Below are 19,346 nucleotides of genomic sequence, written 5' to 3'. Positions count from 1 at the left end.
TTGTGTATATGTTTTCTCTTAGAGGCTATTTTTCATATAAAATTTTAATTTGGTTTCAGAATTCCTTATATAATCTGTTTAATGTCTGATAAAATTAAAATTCTTCAAATCTAAGGTTTAATAGATTTCAGATAACTTAGTTCAATTTAGGCATAATACCTACATTTTTCTAGTCAGGATCTGCTTGTTGTCTCTCTCTACCTGAATTATCTTGGATTCCCCAAAAAGATCAGTTGCTATGTTTCTCAGTTGACCTGAGACTTTCTCTAGAATAGTGTTTTTCAAACTATGTTTGGTAAAGGTGTAGTTTTTTTGTTGTTGTTGTTTTTCATTTCTAGTCTACCATGGACCAATATTTCTATCAAATACATTAAAATTAACTATTAGAGAAATGATAGGCCTCCTTCTCCAAAAAATACAGAGTATAAGGTCTCTAATTATGTGTCACAGCAATGTCAAATTATCATAGGTTCTAGATGCCCACTTTTAACTTTTGTGCTTATTTTGTCACAGACTGGCTTATTCTGGTAACCACATTTTCGGAGTAGCACTACTCTGCAGCAACTCTTCTCAGATGCTTTGGACCCAGGGTCCCTTTTATTCTTAAAATTTGAGGACTCCAAGAAGCTTTGTTCATATTGGGTTATATCTATTACTATTTATTTTACTTTAGAAATTAAAGCTGAGAAAAGTTTTAAGTGTTTACTAATTTATTTTAGAATAACTCACTATACGTTATTGTGTTTTGATGAAAAATAACTTTTCACAAATTAATGAGAACGGTATTTTTACTTTTTTAAAAATCCTCACATGAGGATGTTTATTGATTTGAGAGAGAAGAAGGGGAGGGAGTGGGGAGAGAGGGAGGGAGAAAAATATGAGATAGAAATATCCATCAGTTGACTCCCATACATGCCCCGGACAGGGATCAAACCTGCAATGTAAGTATGTGCTCTGCCTGGGAACCTGCAACATTTTGGTAGTATGGGACAATGCTCTAGTCAACTGAGCCACCAGACCAGGGCTGTTTTACATTTTTATAAATCTCTTTAATGTCTGACTTAAATGAAGACACTAGATTTTTGTATCTGCTTCTTTATTCAGCTGTTCTGACTTCTTGTTTTGGTTGAAGTATTTAAAGTTAATTTGGCCTCACACAGATATGTACATGTAAATGGAAGAGTACTTTATTGTTTAGTAGCCTTTTCATAGAATTGTGGATATATTTCTTTGTTTTTACACCAAAATGCAACAGATGTTGTGTTAATTACAGTGTGGAATTTGAAATCATACTGATAAACTTTTTGTACTTTGTTACATTAAAATCCATTGGTTCTGTCTTGCACTTTGAATGGATCTTCAACCTTTCATGATTTTGTAACATCATATATAGATTGGCCATTTAAAAATATTGGTTAACTAAGTCATACATGCCTTTCAAATGTTGACACACTTCTTTATAGATATTTTAAAAAATCACATTAGGCTCTAGCCGGTTTGGCTGAGTGGATAGAGTGTCGGCCTGCTAACTGAAAGGTCCCAGGTTCGATTCCGGTCAAGGGCATGTACCTTGGTTGCGGGCACATCCCAGTAGGAGGTGTGTAGGAGGCAGCTGGTCCTGTTTCTCTCTCATCGATGTTTCTGGCTCTCTATCCCTCTCCCTTCCTCTCTGTAAAAAATCAATAAAATATATATTTTTTTAAAAATCACATTAGTTAGAAATTTTTATTTTATCTGTAAATTATTTGATTATTGGGAAGTTGGAAAACTAATTAGTGGCAGAATTTTTTCAAAATTCTACTTTTTACTTGAAAGACCACATTTTATTATTGCCAACAAATGTCCACTTTCCTTGAAGTGACAAACTTGCTTTTTTTCATTTTTGAAGAAATATCTGCCAGATGCTCAAGTTCAAATAACCATATTTCTTCTGTTAGTCATTCTTTCAAGTAAAAAGGTTATTCTGTGTAAAAGTGGCCAGTTCACCTTGCAGCAACTCAAACAATCATATAAGTACTTTTCCTCTAGATAACTGTCATATATATATAAAATGCTTTATGCCTTCTTCCCATTTCATCACACATAATATTAAAAAGATAGGTATTGAGATTTAATTAAATTAATCATTTTTACTGCTTCATGAAGGACATGAAGTAAATCTGGCTTTTTTTTTTTTTTAACTGCCAGTATATGGCTGTGAAGAATATGATACTAGTTTGGTGTCACTCATTGCCTCTATTTGTGCTAAGATGCCAGCACTCTTTTCTGCCATTGCTTTTGCAATATAGATGCAAATGTCAGCATAGTAAAAAGATAGGTAACTTCTCAGTATTTTTATGAAGATAGTTTGACCTCACAGAATCCCTAGAAGAGTCTTAGTAGCCTCTCCTATTTTAACCCCAAGTCTGTATACCACACTTTTACACAGTTAGAAAAGCAATTTGACCAGTAGTTGGCTTTAGAAGTCCAGGAAAGATGTTATACATTTTTTGAAGGAAAATTTATTTATCTAACTCAGATTTGTTTGTAAAAAGTTTTGAGGCAAGTAAAAATAAACTGCAACCAACATAAGTCTGATAATTAGCAGAATTTATGGTTTTCTTTTAAACCTTGATATACTAATTTTAATCATTTGGGGTGATTTTTGTAGTAACTATTAGGTGTATAATTGGTCAATATTGGATTACATCTTTGGACAACCCAAAACTACAATTTTCATTTGTGTGTGTGTGTGTTGACTCTTGTCATTTTTTATTTGATGATCTAAGGGAAGACGAGTTACATGCTTTAAAAAATTTTGTAGCACATGGGTTGAAAATCTCTGACCTAGGTTATAGACAAGATAAATTGCCCTCAAACAGGATCTTCATCCATGTGAAGGCATTTTCCGTACAGCTGGCATGTTTGTAAACGTGAGGCCCCCTCCTACCAAGCCACCACTAGATACCTAGAACGCTGGTGTCATTCCGTCCCAGAGGTCGCGGGCAATCTCCATGCCGGCATCCGGCTCCCTCCGCACGTATGCCTGCCAGGGTCCAAGAGTAGGCCTCCTTTGTTGCCTCCAACAGCACAAATCCTCCAATATAATAAAAGCCTAATATGCAAATCCACCAAATGGCGAAATGACCGGTCGCTATGACGTGCACTGACCACCAGGGGGCAGAGGCTCAATGCAGGAGCTGGCCCCACCCTGCAGGCCCCAGGCCAGCCAAAGCTGGTGCCAGCAGGGGCCCCACGGGTTGCCCCGCAGAGGGAGGCGACCAGCGGTGGCAGTGGGAGCGGGGCTGGCAAGCGGGCGGTGCCAGGCCAGCCAAAGCAAGTGCCAGCAGGGCCCTCCCATAGATTGGCCCTGACCACCAGCCAGGCCTAGGGACCCTACCCATGCACGAATTTCGTGCACCAGGCCTCTAGTATGTACAGAAGAAAAAAGGATGTACTTGAAATGTGTGTGAAGGTTTTACAGAAAGATGTTTGAGGAACTGACATGTGTTTTAACTACTGCCATTGAAAGTATGCTAAGTTGTCATGTCAAGCAAACATTTCCTGTTGCAAAACTACAGCTTTTAATGGGAATAATACTAGGGAACCAGCTTAGGTTCATGTTTTTTGCAAAGTATATGTGCATGCATATGTTCTGAAATGGTTAATAAGGATTTTTACTTTCAGGTGCCCGGGAATATCACGTCCAATTTTTTAGCAACCAACCAGAGAGGGCATGGGTACATGAAAAACGGGTACGAGAGTATAAAGGTCATAAACAATATGAAGAATTACTGGCAGAGGCAACCAAACAAGCCAGCAATCACTCTGAGAAACAAAAGGTAATTGACAACATGTTAACATTATCAATCAAATATAGTTTTTAAAGGACTTCATAATTTAGTAGAACTTTTAATACTTGAATTCAGACAATTGTTAGAATGACTTCTTCTTTTCATTCCTTGTATTCCAATTTAATAACTTATTATGTCAATAGTTTTGTAAGTGATATAGTACTATTAAAAACTTGACCTGTCTACTCAGTATAATGTTGGATTCTATTTTGAATTGAATTAACATATATAAGTCTAGTAGATGCTAGTGAAATATGGATTTTGCCAAGGATTTTTATTATTTTTCCTATTTTAACATCTTTCCATACTTGATCTTCATTCTTATTTAGCAAAATTTTTATGAACATAAAGTTTTAAAAATATTTTGTATCTATTGTGAGAGAGGCAATGCTTGTATTTAATCTTCATAAAATTTAAATGAGGTAGATACTATTATTCTTGTTTCTACAGATGAAGAAATTGAGATAGAAAGCTTAACTGGTTCAACTCAGGTCACACAGGTGATGAACCAAGAAACATGTTTGATGTGGTGGTAGATATTTTAGAATTTTGACATAAACTTGTGATACTCTGGTTGAGATATTTAAATATTTTTCATTGATTTTTAGAGAGGAAAGGAGAGGGATAGATAGATAGAAACATCAATCATAGAGAAACATCATCAATCGACTGCCTCCTGCATGCCCCCCACCGAGGATCGAGCTTGCAGCCTGGGCATGTGCCCTGACCAGGAATCAAACCAGTGATCTCTTGGTTCCTGGGTTGATGCTCAACTGCTGAGCCATACTGGGTGGACTGGTTGAGATTTTTAAACTCAACTAATTAATTTTAGTGTGGGTCTCTTGTGATTCAGAAATTTGTCATATTTTTACACTTTAAAAACTAAAATTGATCACAGGATTTTGATTAATTTTATCCCACTTAACATTTTACAGATTTATACATCAGTGTTTGACATACACTCTAACATTTCATGGTTTCTTTAGCTTAATTTCTGGCTACCTCAGTCAGAAATTAACCCCCTGGATAATTTTTAATTGCTTTGGTCATCTCACATGTCTGTTTAGAGTTTTCTTACCTGTCTTGCCAATCCAAAGTGGTTTTTTTAAAATCAACCCTGGACATAGATACCTATGAAAACTCTGATTCAGGTTTACTTTTTCTCATACATTTCTGCTTTACTATGTCTTGTCAACTTACATTTGTTCCTCAGGGCTCTCTCCTTTCTCTCCCCATTCTGCCCCTGTGTACATTATGTTACAAACTGGCAGCACAGCTTCAAATGCTGGCTTCAAGTGCCCGTTAGCTTTGTTGTGATCTCTGTAGCACCCTGCAGCTGTAGGGGTATCATTCTTTTTTTTTTTTTTTTAATTAAATAAATAAATAAATATATAATTGATTTCAGAGAGTAAAGGAGACGGAGAGATGGAAACATCAATGATGAGAGGGAATCATAGATGGCTGCCTCCTGCATGCCCCCTACTGGGGATTGAGCCTGCAACCTGAGCATGTGCCCTGACCAGGAATCTAACCGTAACCTCTTGGTTCATAGGTCGATGCTCAACCATGAGCCACGCTGGGGAATTACTACTAACTTTTTATGAAGAGTGGTCACCAAAGGGGGATTTATAAAAGGGAGTAGACCTGCATGTCATCCAATAGTAATACCAATTTACCCAAGTTATAAAGTAAGAACATTTCATTGATTTGACTGAAGAACCTGAAGATATTTATGTATACCTAGAAAGATGACAGGCTCACATGGGAAATACCTTGTGGTTTAAATGCACTTGTTAGCTTGAAGTGTGTCTGATAATGCCTATATCTCTCTTTAAAGATTCGGAAACCCCGACCACAGAGAGAACGTGCTCAATGGGATATTGGCATTGCCCATGCAGAGAAAGCATTGAAAATGACCCGAGAGGAAAGAATAGAACAGTATACTTTTATCTATATTGATAAACAGCCTGAGGAGTCTTTATCCCAAGCGAAAAAGAATGTTGCCTCCAAAGCGGAAGTTAAAAAACCCCGGAGACCAAGGTCAGTGCTGAATACTCAGCCAGAACAGACCAATACAGGTGAGGTGGCCTCCTCACTATCAAGTACTGAGATTCGGAGACATAGCCAGAGGCGGCACACGAGTGTGGAAGAGGAAGAACCACCTCCTGTTAAAATAGCCTGGAAAACAGCAGCAGCCAGGAAATCGTTACCAGCTTCTATTACAATGCACAAAGGGAGCTTGGATTTGCAGAAGTGCAACATGTCTCCAGTTGTGAAAATTGAACAAGTGTTTGCTCTTCAGAATGCTACAGGAGATGGGAAATTTATCGATCAGTTTGTTTATTCAACAAAGGTACCTTCTTTTTTCATATCATTGTATGGTTTCCCCCCCTGGGAAATGGTATTTAATAAGTAGTTAACCTTGGCATTTAAAAAAGACACAACACCAGGTCATAATTTAAATATCCACTGCATTTGAAATGTACAGCCAGTTTACTCTGTTGCAGATGGGGCAAAAAAGACACAGGCAAAAAGACTGTGTTCTCCTCCCCCATCTTTTGTATTATCCCCATCTGAACTTGATTAATCTTTAGCTGTGCAGCCAAAATTTAGCCTAGCTCCCTAAAGTCATGGAAAAAAACTGGGCAATTTGCCTGTTTCTAAGTTTGTATAGTTAAATTTTCTTAGTTGAAAAGTGTGCTTCTTATTAAATCATTTTGTCAGTTATCTGAATTAACCTTTGTAATAATTGTACCCACTAATCAGTTCAGCACATCTCAATACTTAAGTTCAGCAAAGAAAGAATTCAGAGCTAAGAAACTCAAATTATAAGAGAAACTTCATTTGGAAAGTCACAGAGATAGAAAAGGTGATTCAGGTGGGCTTGAAGGGCTCAGGAAGCAAGTTAGAGGCAAAAGAAGTGCCCTTGGAACTTAGCAAAAAGAAAGGTGGAGAGCAGGTGCCTGGGGGAAGGAGAGGGTGGGGAAAGGTGCTGGCTGGTGCTGGGTGCTAGGTGCAAGCAATCTGTTCGGTTGCACCAGCAATTTTGTTAAGTTCATGTTGGCTTGGGATAGCTAATGTATTTTAGAGAAATACCAGAACTTACGTTAGTTCTTTAACTGTGGTGATAGCTTGGGTATGGGGTGAAAATAGCTTCTTGGAACTGAATGTCTCTATCAGCCAGCTCCACGCCTCCATTTAGTGTACTTATACTTTAGTTTTAATACTTTAAAACTCTTTCATAAGATTATAATACTTATTCCATAGACCTCTTCACTACCTCCCACCAGTACCACAATCGTGGGCTTGTGAATTTGAGTTGGTGCCCCTTGGATGTATATTTTTAAAGAAATCTCTATTTCCTAACATTGTCATATGGACATTAAAATAATTAAATATAGGTATGCTTTATTATTGATATGTTTCCCTACAGAAAAGTGTAAGATCCTCTGCCTGTTTCTGCCTTTAGGTGCAACTGATTTCATTAAGGCTAAACTGCTTGGAAAAACTTAAGTTACAGTTCAGTTCCCACGTGGTTCTGCTGATAGCTTTGGTTTTTGTTTGTTTGTTTGTTTGTTTGTTAAATATATTTTATTGATTCTTTACAGAGAGGAAGGGAGAGGGATAGCGAGTTAGAAACATCGATGAGAGAGAAACAGCGATTCAGCTGCCTCCTGCACACCTCCTACTGGGGATGTGCCCGCAACCAAGGTACATGCCCTTGACCGGAATTGAACCTGGGACCCTTCAGTCCACAGGTCGATGCTCTATCCACTGAGCGCTCTATCCACGGAGCCAAACCGGTTAGGGCCTGTTGATAGCTTTGAATGGCAAATGAGCACTCTATATCTGTTTTGAATGCAGATCGGCTCCATTAGTGGAGCTAGTTTTTTATCTGCTTTTAGATGCACAGATCAAATTTTTGTAACCCTCTCCAAAGAGTGCTGTGTAAATGAAATTTGAGATAAAACTGACCTTTTATAAATGAAAGCTTATAAAAAGATATATATATATACATATTTATAAATCACTCCTTTTTTTTCAGTGCGTTAAAAATACCTAAACCTGTCTGTTCCAAATTGCTTATTGGGTGCACATTTTGGTCACCATGAATGGCATGTTTCTGTATCTATGGATGTTCTTGTCTTTCAAGATGTGTTGAAAGTTTCAGCTGTCTAGTAGAGTACTTTACCAAATGAAGATGCCTAGAGTTCTCTTACTGTGACATGAGTAAAGGGAGAGACTGTTCATACTAGAAAATACTTTGTTTTTTACAGAAAATTATGTGATACACATGTATTTTTTAGTGATATTCATCATCTGGACTTAGACATACAGGTTTTTTCTACATTATCTCATTGTACATTTTGGAATACACCCTGATGACTTTTAATAAAATTGTTCTAATAATGACTCAGATAATTAGCTGCAATCAAGGCCATATAAAATTCAAGCAAATTATAATCTTTAGCTATATTTTAAAATCTTTATTGTTGAAAGTATTACATTTTTCCCGATACCTATTTTTTATTTGCCTTATTTTGAAGGGAATTGGTAACAAAACGGAAATAAGTGTCAGGGGACAAGACAGACTTATAATTTCTACACCAAACCAGAGAAATGAAAAGGCAACTCAGAATGTATCATCTCCTGAAGCAACATCTGGTTCTGCAGGTGGGTATGAATGAAGAATATATTCATCCATTTTGAGGTCATAGTTCTGCTCTACTATAACATGGTAGCTATGTTCCTAAGAAACTTTAAGTGATCAAAATCTAATTTTATTTTTAAAAAATCAAACTATAAAAGCAATTATTTCAATGGGAAAGAATGGTTTAGGGCAGTGATGGCGAACCTATGATGCGTGTCAGAGGTGACACGCGAACTCATTTTTTTGGTTGATTTTTCTTTGTTAAAGGGCATTTAAATATATAAAATAAATATCAAAAATGTAAGTCTTTGTTTTACTATGGTTGCAAATATCAAAAAATTTCTATATGTGACACGGCACCAGAGTTAAGTTACGGTTTTTCAAAATGCTGACACGCCGAGCTCAAAAGGTTCGCCATCACTGGTTTAGGGGCTAGAGAGCTTATAGTAACAGTTATTTTTCCTACAGGAATTTAAATAATGGTGTTACCAGCAAGATGACAAGACTTCAGTTCTTGTCTTCTTGAAGGAAAGATTTCAATCAAGAGACAAAGTGTAGAAAAGCAAGCAAGAATTTGAATGCAGCAAAAATACACTTAGTGCAGTGAAACAAGGAAGGGCATAGAAGAAGCAATAAGAGAGCCTAGTCAGAGAAAAGGGGGCCTTGGAGACAGGTTCAGAGGTTTAGCCTGAGCTGCTGCTGCCCATTGCTCTCCTAGTTACAAGTCTCATGGGGTCCCTTAGAAGTTGGTGATACATGCCTGTCGGGGAAAAGAAGGGGAAGGGAGTGGCCCAGACCATGCTTCCTGGAGAACAAGCTCCATGGGACCTTCATTTTCAGGGGGTTAGGGGAAGTCTTAAGGACAAAATGGAACCAGAATGTTACCAGACCTCGGGTTCAGTAAATCCCAATACTTCAGTTTGGCAAAGAAAGAATTCAGAGCCAAGAAGCTCAAATTATAAGAGAAACTTCATTTAGAAAGTCACAGAGATAGCAAAGGTGAGTCAGGTGGGCTTCGAGGGCTCAGGAAATGAGTTACAGAGGCAAAAGAAGGGCCCTTGGAACTTAGCAAAAAGAAAGGTGGAGAGCAGGTGCCTGGGGGAAGGAGAGGGTGGGGAAAGGTGCTGGCTGGTGCTGGGTGCTAGGGGGTGTTTTATCTGCTCTCTAAAGGTGGGGATCTTAGGGGAGTATCTCAATAGACTATTCATCAGCTTTCCAGGTGTGTCCTTTCCGGGTCAGTCTCCACTGATTTTCAGTGCAAGGGCCCGGGGTCATTAGTTGTTGCATCTGTTCATGATGTCAGATATGGCGTAGCTTAGTCTGGTTTTGGTGCTTTTCTGGGCCTGGAGCTGAAGCACAACTGAGGCCTAAATGTCATCTCTAGTTTAACCAAAGCTCTGAGTCTGTGGTCAGCAGACCCTGAGGCTCTGCCTCCAAGAACATTTGATGAAGGTTAGAACCTCATTGTCCTGAGGGCTTAATGTGCTTAAAGGAGTGGTTGTGCAAGGGCTTGTATGGGAGTCATGTAAGGCTATCCTCTGGCCCCCTTGTTCCTCCTCTAAAGGAGTCTACCCCATGACTAGCAACGTGCCAGGGGAGGAAAGATGCGGGGGGGTCCGAACTGCACGACAAGTGATATGAAGGTCAGGAGGTCTAAACCTCATACCAGTGATACGCTTGCTGGGAGAGGAGAGGTTACGCTGGGAGCAAGGTCCTCCTCTACAATAATTGTTTTTCCCACTTTTGCCCATTGCTAGGTACCTGGGGCTTTCCAACCTGGTGACCTACCGTACCTGGTCTATCATCCTTGCTCTGCTCATGCCTGTCTAACTGCCTACTACATATTTCAAAATACTGTGTAAAAAAATGAAATTATTATGTTGAAGGAATGAATAAATGGACTTAGATTTTACATTAATTAGCCATAATTGAAAATATTTGTTTCTTTCTTTGAACATTAAAATACTCTTTTGGCCTCAGCTCTCCATAATCAGTTTTATTGTCTTTCTTTACTTTAAACTGTTGGTGATTTATCTGAATTTAAATATGATACATAGACTAGGAGGATCTTTATTTAAACATCTATATTCTCCTAACTAGGGAGAAAGTAAATTCTTCATATAATATTAGACTGGTCTTAAATATTATACTTTTTTATTTTTTATTTTGTTGTTGTTATTATTTTTTAAATCCTCACTCAAGGATATTTTTCTCGTTGATTTTTAGAGTGGAAGGGAGAGAGGAGGGGGAGAGAGAAACATTGATGTGAGAGAGTCACATGCATTGGTTGTCTCCCACTCTCACCAGGGATTGAGCCTGCAACCGAGGTGCGCACCCTTGACCAGGAATCTAACCCAAGACCCTTTTATCCTCAGGCCAGTTCTCTCACCATTGACCCAAACTGGCCAGGACTTTTTAATTTTTTTAAAATCTCATCTGAGGATAATTTTCCATTGATTTTAGACTGGAAGGAAGGGAGGGAGAGAGAGACAGAGATAAACATTAAAGTGAGAGAGACACCTCAATTGGTTGCCTCCTGCAATTACCCCGACCGGGGCTGGGGATCGAACCTACAACACAGGTATGTGTGTGCCCTTGACTGGGAATTGAACCTGAGAACCTTTGGTTTGCAGGCCAATGCTCAACCACTGAGCAACACTGGCCAGTCTATACTTGTATTTTTAATTGAGTTGATTTTTTTCCTTCTCAGCTACAGAACATTTTATTTTCATGTAGTCTTTTCATTGTAAGATTTAAGTTCTGCAATGGACTTTTTCTCTTTACTTTCTTATAAGAGAATGGTAAAGTGGAATTTTATCATTCTTTATATCTGGTAAAAGTCCAGTTTCCTCCTTAGGCAAGCACATATAATTAGGCTGTAAATTAATGTTGGGACCTTAATATAGGGATGAGTGTTTTGTTTTTGTTTTTTTTTTATAATCCTCACTGGAGTATATTTTTCCATTAATTTTTTGAGAGAGTGGAAGGGAGGGGGAAAGAGAGAAATATCGATGTGAGAGAGACAAATCCATTGGCTGCCTCTCGCACCACACCCTGACTGGGATCAAGTCTGCAACCAAGATACATGCCGTTGAGTGGAATCAAACCCAGGACCCTTCAGTCCAAGGATTGACACTATCCACTGAGCCAAACAATTCAGGGCAGGATGAGTGTACTAAAGCTTTAACCTTGGCTTAAATTTGGTTACCGCTGTGTTGATAAGTGTATTTTGTCGTTTTAAATGACCATTTTGCTTCTTATAAAAATAACTTCAGTACAGGCATACCTAGTTTTATTGTGCTTCATTTCTTTTTTTGCACTTCACATATGTTGCATTTCTTCCAAATTGAAGGCAAGACCCTCCACCAGCCAAAAGATTACGACTCACTTTGTTGCGATGGTCTGGAACTGAACCCACAATATCTCTGAGGTATGCCTGTAGTTGAAAGTCAGAAAAAAGATTTTATTTTCCTCCAGAAACAAGTTATATCATCATCTCAACTGGTGTTAACTACCTAGGGAGAATTCCTAAGCCTTTTCCTAGTAAATTTCGGGGATACATAGAGTGTGTGGCACAGCTGCATTTCTATGGTTTGCAGAATTGTATTTGCATTTATACTAGGTTTCTAAGCTATTTTCCAAATCCAAAGATGGTTACCTCCTTTATCTTAGAATGTAAACATACTTTTTAGTGGTTTTAAAAGTAGTGGAATTTATGTGTTCTATGGGTAGCTTTCAGAATTTTAAGAAGCCGTGTTGCCTTATCTTCTGTAAGACAATACCTCAAATATCTGTACTTTATGGAACAGTTATGTTGTCATCCTCAAAACAAGTAGAGATTTTTGTTTGTTTTAAGCAGTTCTGTTTTCATTTTCTTCTTCCCTAGTAGGTACTCAAAACATTGATAAGTACACTGAAGTATGGATTTCTGGTATACTCAGGTGTCTATGAGGGCAGAATATCTGTTGTTTTGATAAACATTTTCATCAGTAAGAGTAAAGGAAGGGGTTAGCACCTTCATTTGTGACTTCTCTGCTAGAAATGATTAACTACAGCTCAGAAATAATATGTCATTATCAAACTACCTACTCCTTCCCCAAAACAAAGGTAGTGGGATCCTTCTTTGTTTTGGCCTTAAACTAAGGTGAGGGAATCTATTTACACATAGGCAAGAACAATGAAACCAATGAATCTATTTACACATAGGCAAGAACAATGAAAAAAAATAATATACAGGTGATATGAAGGCTTTACTGAAGCAGCTTCTGTCTGATTTTATAGGAAGTCTTAGCAGCTTTCTCCTTTGGTAAGTGAAAGATGATTATTATCTAGGAAGGACCATTTAGGTGGTCCAAGCACTGAAAAGATGGAGAACAGCTGCACTGAAGGTACCATTCCTTCTCAGGGTCACAGAATGAAATCATTCCTGACATAGTAGTCTTTCAAGTTGTGATCTACAATCTAAGTTTTATCCTTTCCAAAATGGGGTCCATGTGAGTCATCTGTTTACTTTTAAAGAATTTTACTGTTTAAAAATCTCAGTAGCTTCTTGTACCATTTAACATGAAAGCACTTGAAAATTTGTTTCAACTAGTTTTCAATGATTAAGTATTTCTGTTATAACAAGTCCCTTGATAGTCACGTTAATAATTTGGTTTTGGTCAGCATTTTTTGTGCATTTCCTACCTTTTCCCCCTTTGTTGTTAATAATATAACAATAGTAATACTTGTATTAAGTGCACTAAGCACTGTTAAGCACTTACATATTGAATTAATTCATTTGTAAAATGCAAAATATGTAGTACTGATTGAATTTTGAATCAGTATTTCCTAATGTCAACTGAGAATAAAGTCACTGTCATCCATCTCAATTCCTTCATCTCTTCAATTATAGATATGTAAATGTGTTCATCTGCTTTCAAGAAGACTAAACTATGTCTCTGCAACTTAGAAAAGCAGGGAATTTGGTCAGATCTTACATAAATGTCAAGCCATCCTTAAATGAGTTTTTATTTATTTGTTTAAATTATATTTTAGGCTCAGAAAAGAAGCAACAGAGAAGATCAATTAGAACTCGTTCCGAATCAGAGAAATCCACTGAGGTTGTGCCAAAGAAGAAGATCAAAAAGGAGCAGGTTGGCTTCCTACATGTAGAGAGTTAAAGCATTGTATTTGTAAATGTTGTGGCTTAATATTGGTACCTTAAAGAAAAACTTTCCCCACCCTGGGTTTCCTTTCTGGACTATCTTATGCTTCTGTCCTAGTGAATTCCATGGCCTTGCTTTAACCCAGCCATCCCTGTGATTCTGCTTCAAGCATTTTCACAGAACACAGTCAGGCTTCAGGAGATGGGAAGCCAGTGGTGCAAGACTTAAAGAAGTCCTCACATTTATTATGAAATTTCTGTTATAAGCAAAATGATTTCATGCTTTCATGATTTTTATTTGGAACCATCAGTGAGTTCCCTTTTTAAAATTTTTTTTTTTATTTTTGTTTTAAGCTGCTGGTATGTATTTTTATTTTTTAAACAAATCAAATTAATTTAAGTACAAGAATTATATTTAAGAAACAGATGATCATAGATGATCTGGTTTTTCTGTTGGTATCACAGATTTTTTGGAATGTTATTTTCCCAATGGAATTGCACTCATCTGTTATTGGGTTATCAGATAAACATATTTCAAGTGGGGTGAAGGAGGAGGAGGAGCATTTTGAAGGGGTTTAAACCAGTGTAATCAATGTAGTGATATTCATATTAAATTACCTTTTCAAAGAAATTTTTAGAAACCATAATCCTTTTAATTAAACCTACAATCAGAATTTTTCTTAATTTATTAAACTGAAAAAATATCCATTTTTACAGCCCAGATAGCTGCTATTAAGCAGACAATTCTGAATAATATTAGTTCCAATAAGCTTTATATTTTTAAAACCACTTGATATGGAAGGGTGTGAAATTTCCTATTTATTTTCTTCATAATTTTAAACTTCCAAACTTAAAAGGTGACTTTGTGGGTGCTCTGTGGTATCATCAAGCATGTAAAACAATTTTCCCAGAAATAGTTAACTAAAATTTTCAATAATTACTAATTTGTCATTCATTTATCATAATTAACTTTTGTACTTAAGAAATCATATTCCAAGAAATCTTTTTAAGCTCTTGCAAACCTACAGTATTCATTACCAAAATGAAATTGTGATTTTGCTGGTTTCCAAATTCAGTCTGTGACCAGTCAGTTTAAAATTAATAAGCAGAACGAGTACAAAATGGGACAAATTGTTAATGCCACTGTGTTATAGTTAGTAGTAGAACAATACCAGTGATTGTTTAGAAGATTTTATATTTGTATTACTAATTGTATCTTATAAAAGCGCTTCTGTTGTATGTTTTTTTTACCTGTTGTAAAAAAAAATAAAAATATTTTTTAAAAGCTTAGAACAATCCTTAAATATTTACAAAATGTGTTTCAACATGCATATTTCACCACATCTTTAAGAAACATAAAATTCAATTCATAGCTTAAACAGGAACTCCTCCAAACAGCATCCTTTCTTTAATTCTAATGGTTCAATCCTCAAATTTCCACGTGTTTTACATATACATTGGCAGAATAACTTCTGATCTCGCTCTCCTAATGTAGGATCAAGACACTGTTCATAAGACACTCAAGAAAGTGCTTTTGCAATATCACAAACTTACTAAGTTTGTACTAGCAGCAAAAGTATTGAGCTTCCAGCTGTATGGAGCCCTGTAGCACCCTCTACAGAGAGGGTCCTGATTCCCAGCAACTTAGCTGTGAGTGCAGGCGCGGAAGGGTCTTAAAGTGGCGTGAGTTACATTAACCTGAGTATCATAGTAAGTAAAAATTTATCCTAACGTCTTTGGGGCGGGAGGGGTTTATAGCAACATCGGGCTGGTTGCAGAAACAACCCCTCTCCTGCCTCCCAGACACTGAGGAAAGTATTCTTGTTCTCTTAATCTACCAAGGGAATGGTGGGAAAGTCTATGCTAGAGAGCATGTGGCTGTGTGTTGTCACTTGGTATTCAGCACAGGCAGTTAGGATTTAAACCCTCCCTGACCTTGAGACAGAGACTTACCCAGCAGATGGGACTGAGTTCGGATTTCAGATACATTAACCACTCATCATTACTTAGATTGATGGAAGTATTATTTTTTCCCTCTGTTAATTAAAAGTGAAAAAAAATTCCTCGTTAATGCTGATTTTTCTGTCCAAACAGGTTGAAACAGTTCCTCAGACTACAGTGAAGACTGGATTACAGAAAGGTGAGTTTTATAATGTTGATTTTCAATTCCTTGATTAAAACCAGTTTTAAACAATTATTTGTACTTCATGTATTTTTGTTTGTCTCTGTAAATCATTGTTGTTGCTCTTCAGTCAATAATTTGTGTGAAATGGAAGTATTCCTTGGTGTGTGTGTGTGTGTGTGTGTGTGTGTGTGTGACTTTTAGAGTTGATACTATTCTGTACCTCCATGTGAAAAGTCTTACTTGTTTTATGTAAATTGGAGAACACCACTTAGACTTGATACTGTTTCCAACTTTTCTCCATAAGGTTCTGGGGTTTCACTGGTTTATAAACTAGGGATGTGACGAATCCACTTTTTTTGGTATTCGACTGAATACCGAATAGTACCTATTAATGTTTGTCAAACATGGACTATGACAAATCAGACGAGACAACCTGATTGAAAAAATATCTTGCCACATTTATTTTTACAGTGCTGTAAAATCTTTTTGTAAATTAAAATGATTCATAGCATATTTATGGCCATTATTAGATGACCTTAATGCAAATCTATTTGAGATATGCACAAAGTTTAAGAAACCTTAAACTTATATCTGTATTTTCTGTGTGCAATTTGACTACAGTACAAACTCCATAGCATGATTCGTGCGTTTTTGGTGAGATCATTCAGACTGTATTTAATACCTGTAGTTTACTCTGGGCAAATTGCATTATTAAAAAATAAAAAACACCAGCCTCTCTGCATTCTCGGGGAGAAGTCTGCAGCGATGGTCTCCGTGGAGATCCTCAGCAGAACTGAACAGCCTCTCGGAGGGAACACTGCTTGGCGGAGCTCCAAGAAAAGACATCGCGATCGCTGCGAGATTAGGAGGCCTGATTGCGTTGTGTTTCCACCATTCCACAGGGTCGGCGGACCGGGGAGTGCAGGGCTCTGTCAGATTCAGTGACAGCTCCGTCTCCGCAGCGATTGAGGAAACTGTGGACTGAGATTCCTGTACAATTTCATCCCAGAAACTCCAGACTTGTAGTCTCCATGCAAGATTTCTTTGTCGGCGGCTCGATAAACAGTTTCTTTGTTTCCAATTTTGATTTTGCCAATCATCATTATTGGCATTTTCCTGACTGGTTTCTTCAAGACTCTGAACAATTGCTTTAACATTCAAATGATTTTTTTTTTTTTTGGTCTGAGCTGGATAGGTACAGCTTAAATCATGGGTCCAGCCTAAAAACCACCGTTTAACTTACACTGATCAATTTCAACATGGACTGTTTTTGTTTTTTGTTTTTAAATAAAGCATCATTAATGCGCGTCTGCAGGGTTTTGCCAAACAGCCCAAACTGTGTACATTACAATAATTAAAAGCTTTTTTTTTTAATGTTAGTGCTGTTATCATGGAGAACATAAGTATGGCAGCTGTCTTTGGCAGTCTGTCATTTTTCTAGCATTTTCAGAAACTCATCGGAAATGGCGGTACCTGTGTTTCCCTTCGAAAGCCTCAGTACAGCACTCCTGTTCCTCTGTTAAAACTCCTTGTTAATCCAGTGATCTTTTAGGCCAAGGAAATATTTTATGGTGGTGTTCTGGGTCCATACACCAGCAATGAAGGAGATAGATTTGTGTACTTGTGTTTTTTAATCAGCGTTAACATGGGCAGGCACCCTCATTTATAGATGTAAGGAAACATTCAGTGAAAAACTTGTAGACTGGGATGTGATAACGAGGTTCCAGTAATCTGAGCAGTCTAAAGAGACCCACATCCTCCACCACAGAACATGGCTATGTACCAAGTGCTACTCTCACTCAGCCTGTTGCGGATCTTCATGGCCCCGGGAGACTTGTTTCTCCATGGTCTCTTCTGGACTGCACACTTCCACCATAGCTTGCTGGGCTGATCTAGATGTCTGTTTGTTGTATGGAAAATTTGGGGGAAATATCCAAAACACAAACTGTGGGTTGAAATATTAACCATCTCCTTGGTTCCTTGGTATTCACCGTGCCTGATCTGCACATTTCATCGTGGCTGTTTCTGTATAGCCTATACTGCATTAGCCCAAGAGATTGTTGCTTTGTAACTTTTTGCACTATTGTTTTGGCTGGATTTGTATTACACACAGTTTTAAAAAAAATTCCACACTATTCTCTGCCTTTTTTTTCCATATTTATTTCTTCCCGCACAAATTCCACATAGAGGCCTCTCATCCAGCTCTTCGTGATTTGGCTGCACTTGAACATTGATTGTCTGTTTACAGCCCTCAGCAATGTGCCTCCTACATGGCATGACATGTGTAGATGTGCTGCAGCACTTGTTAATGGTCACAATAAATGACACTTCACCAAGGAAGTCTCAGATGAACAATTATGAACATCCAGAATTTATTGGGGGAGGGGGGGAATACTCAACTAAATTGCAAAATTGGGGGAAAATGGCACTATCCGTGTACGAATCGAATACAAATCAGAGATTTGTCACATCCCTAATAAAAACAATTTGGAGATGTCTCTGCGACCATATCTGTAAGCTACATAGTGTGTTGGGTTTTATGTCTTCCCCCTCCAAATTGAATGGTTCTTTGGATGGTTCCAAACAAATCAGCTATCCTGTAGTTTTGGTAGAATTGGTTTTTAGGTTGGAATTTGGGCTCTGTTGACTGAAAATAGCTTTAGAACAGAGGCACTGCATTAAATGTTTTAATAGAGCGGTTGTAAATAAATCACTGTGAGGAAAGTCAGAAGCTTATGAAGTTTTGACTCATGACTTCAGTGTTACAAAGGGAGCTGTGCTTTCTTCACACTACAGATGAGTTTGGGGAAAGAAAATATTCTCCCACAAAAAAGTTAACAACGAACTTTAAGCACTATTTTAGGATTAATTTCGGTGTATTGTATTAAGGTGCCAGCGAGATTTCAGATTCCTGTAAACCTCTAAAGAAAAGGAGTCGCGCCTCAACTGATGTAGAAATGACTAGTTCAGCATACAGAGACACATCTGACTCTGATTCTAGAGGCCTGAGTGACCTGCAGGTAAATATGTTCAAGGGTCTGAGCACTGCACTTTTTTGCTTTGCAAAACCAAGTAACATACATAATTGCTTTACCCAACTTCTTTGGGAGCATGGGGATTTTTTAAATATTCACAGTGAAGAAGTCATTTGGGTTATTTTGTAATGATGCGCATCTTAATTTTGCTAGTTTCTTACATAACAGAAGCATAGCTTTTTTTTTTTTTTTTAACTAAAGTTTCTGTCTAAACACCAGGCATGGTATCCAGATGTTTTAGAAAGAAAGGAAAGAGGTCGTGTCCAGGTTTATTTGAGCAACTCTTACTAGGATCTTTATAGCACCTAACTGAGGAAATTTTTGTTTTGTTTTTCTTAAAAATGTGCTATGTTTTCCATGTAGGTAGGCTTTGGAAAGCAAGTAGATAGCCCTTCAGCTACTGCAGATGCAGACATTTCTGATGTGCAGTCCGTAGACTCAAGTTTGTCAAGAAGAGGCTTTGGAACGAGTAAGAAGGACACTGTGTGTCAGGTAGGCAAGTGGCCTGTCCTATAGCTTAAAACAATTGCTATCATACTCTGCCATTAATAAATAA

The 19,346-nt window shown here is 37.6% G+C and overlaps 1 protein-coding gene across 5 annotated transcripts in view; it reads left to right on the top strand.

Moving 5' to 3' along the window:
- The window catches only part of NSD3 (nuclear receptor binding SET domain protein 3), a 118,067-nt gene that overhangs the window by 53,195 nt on the left and 45,526 nt on the right, over positions 1–19,346 (top strand). For 4 of the 5 annotated variants that reach the window (XM_070408410.1, XM_070408414.1, XM_070408412.1 and 1 more), the window contains exons 5-11: positions 3,667–3,821; positions 5,671–6,186; positions 8,381–8,507; positions 13,522–13,619; positions 15,725–15,770; positions 18,645–18,775; positions 19,154–19,282. In XM_070408410.1, the coding sequence (XP_070264511.1) occupies positions 3,667–3,821; positions 5,671–6,186; positions 8,381–8,507; positions 13,522–13,619; positions 15,725–15,770; positions 18,645–18,775; positions 19,154–19,282 (1,202 nt within the window). Of the gene's footprint in view, positions 1–3,666; positions 3,822–5,670; positions 6,187–8,380; positions 8,508–13,521; positions 13,620–15,724; positions 15,771–16,657; positions 17,891–18,644; positions 18,776–19,153; positions 19,283–19,346 lie in introns of those variants that run through there. The other variant, XM_070408415.1, reaches the window with a different exon arrangement.

Source organism: Myotis yumanensis, unplaced genomic scaffold (genome assembly GCF_028538775.1).
Source record: "Myotis yumanensis isolate MYYU_CA2020_CCGP unplaced genomic scaffold, mMyoYum1.0.hap1 SCAF_3, whole genome shotgun sequence".
Classification (NCBI taxonomy): Eukaryota; Metazoa; Chordata; class Mammalia; order Chiroptera; family Vespertilionidae; genus Myotis; species Myotis yumanensis.
This window is presented reverse-complemented; position numbering and strand designations above follow the sequence as displayed.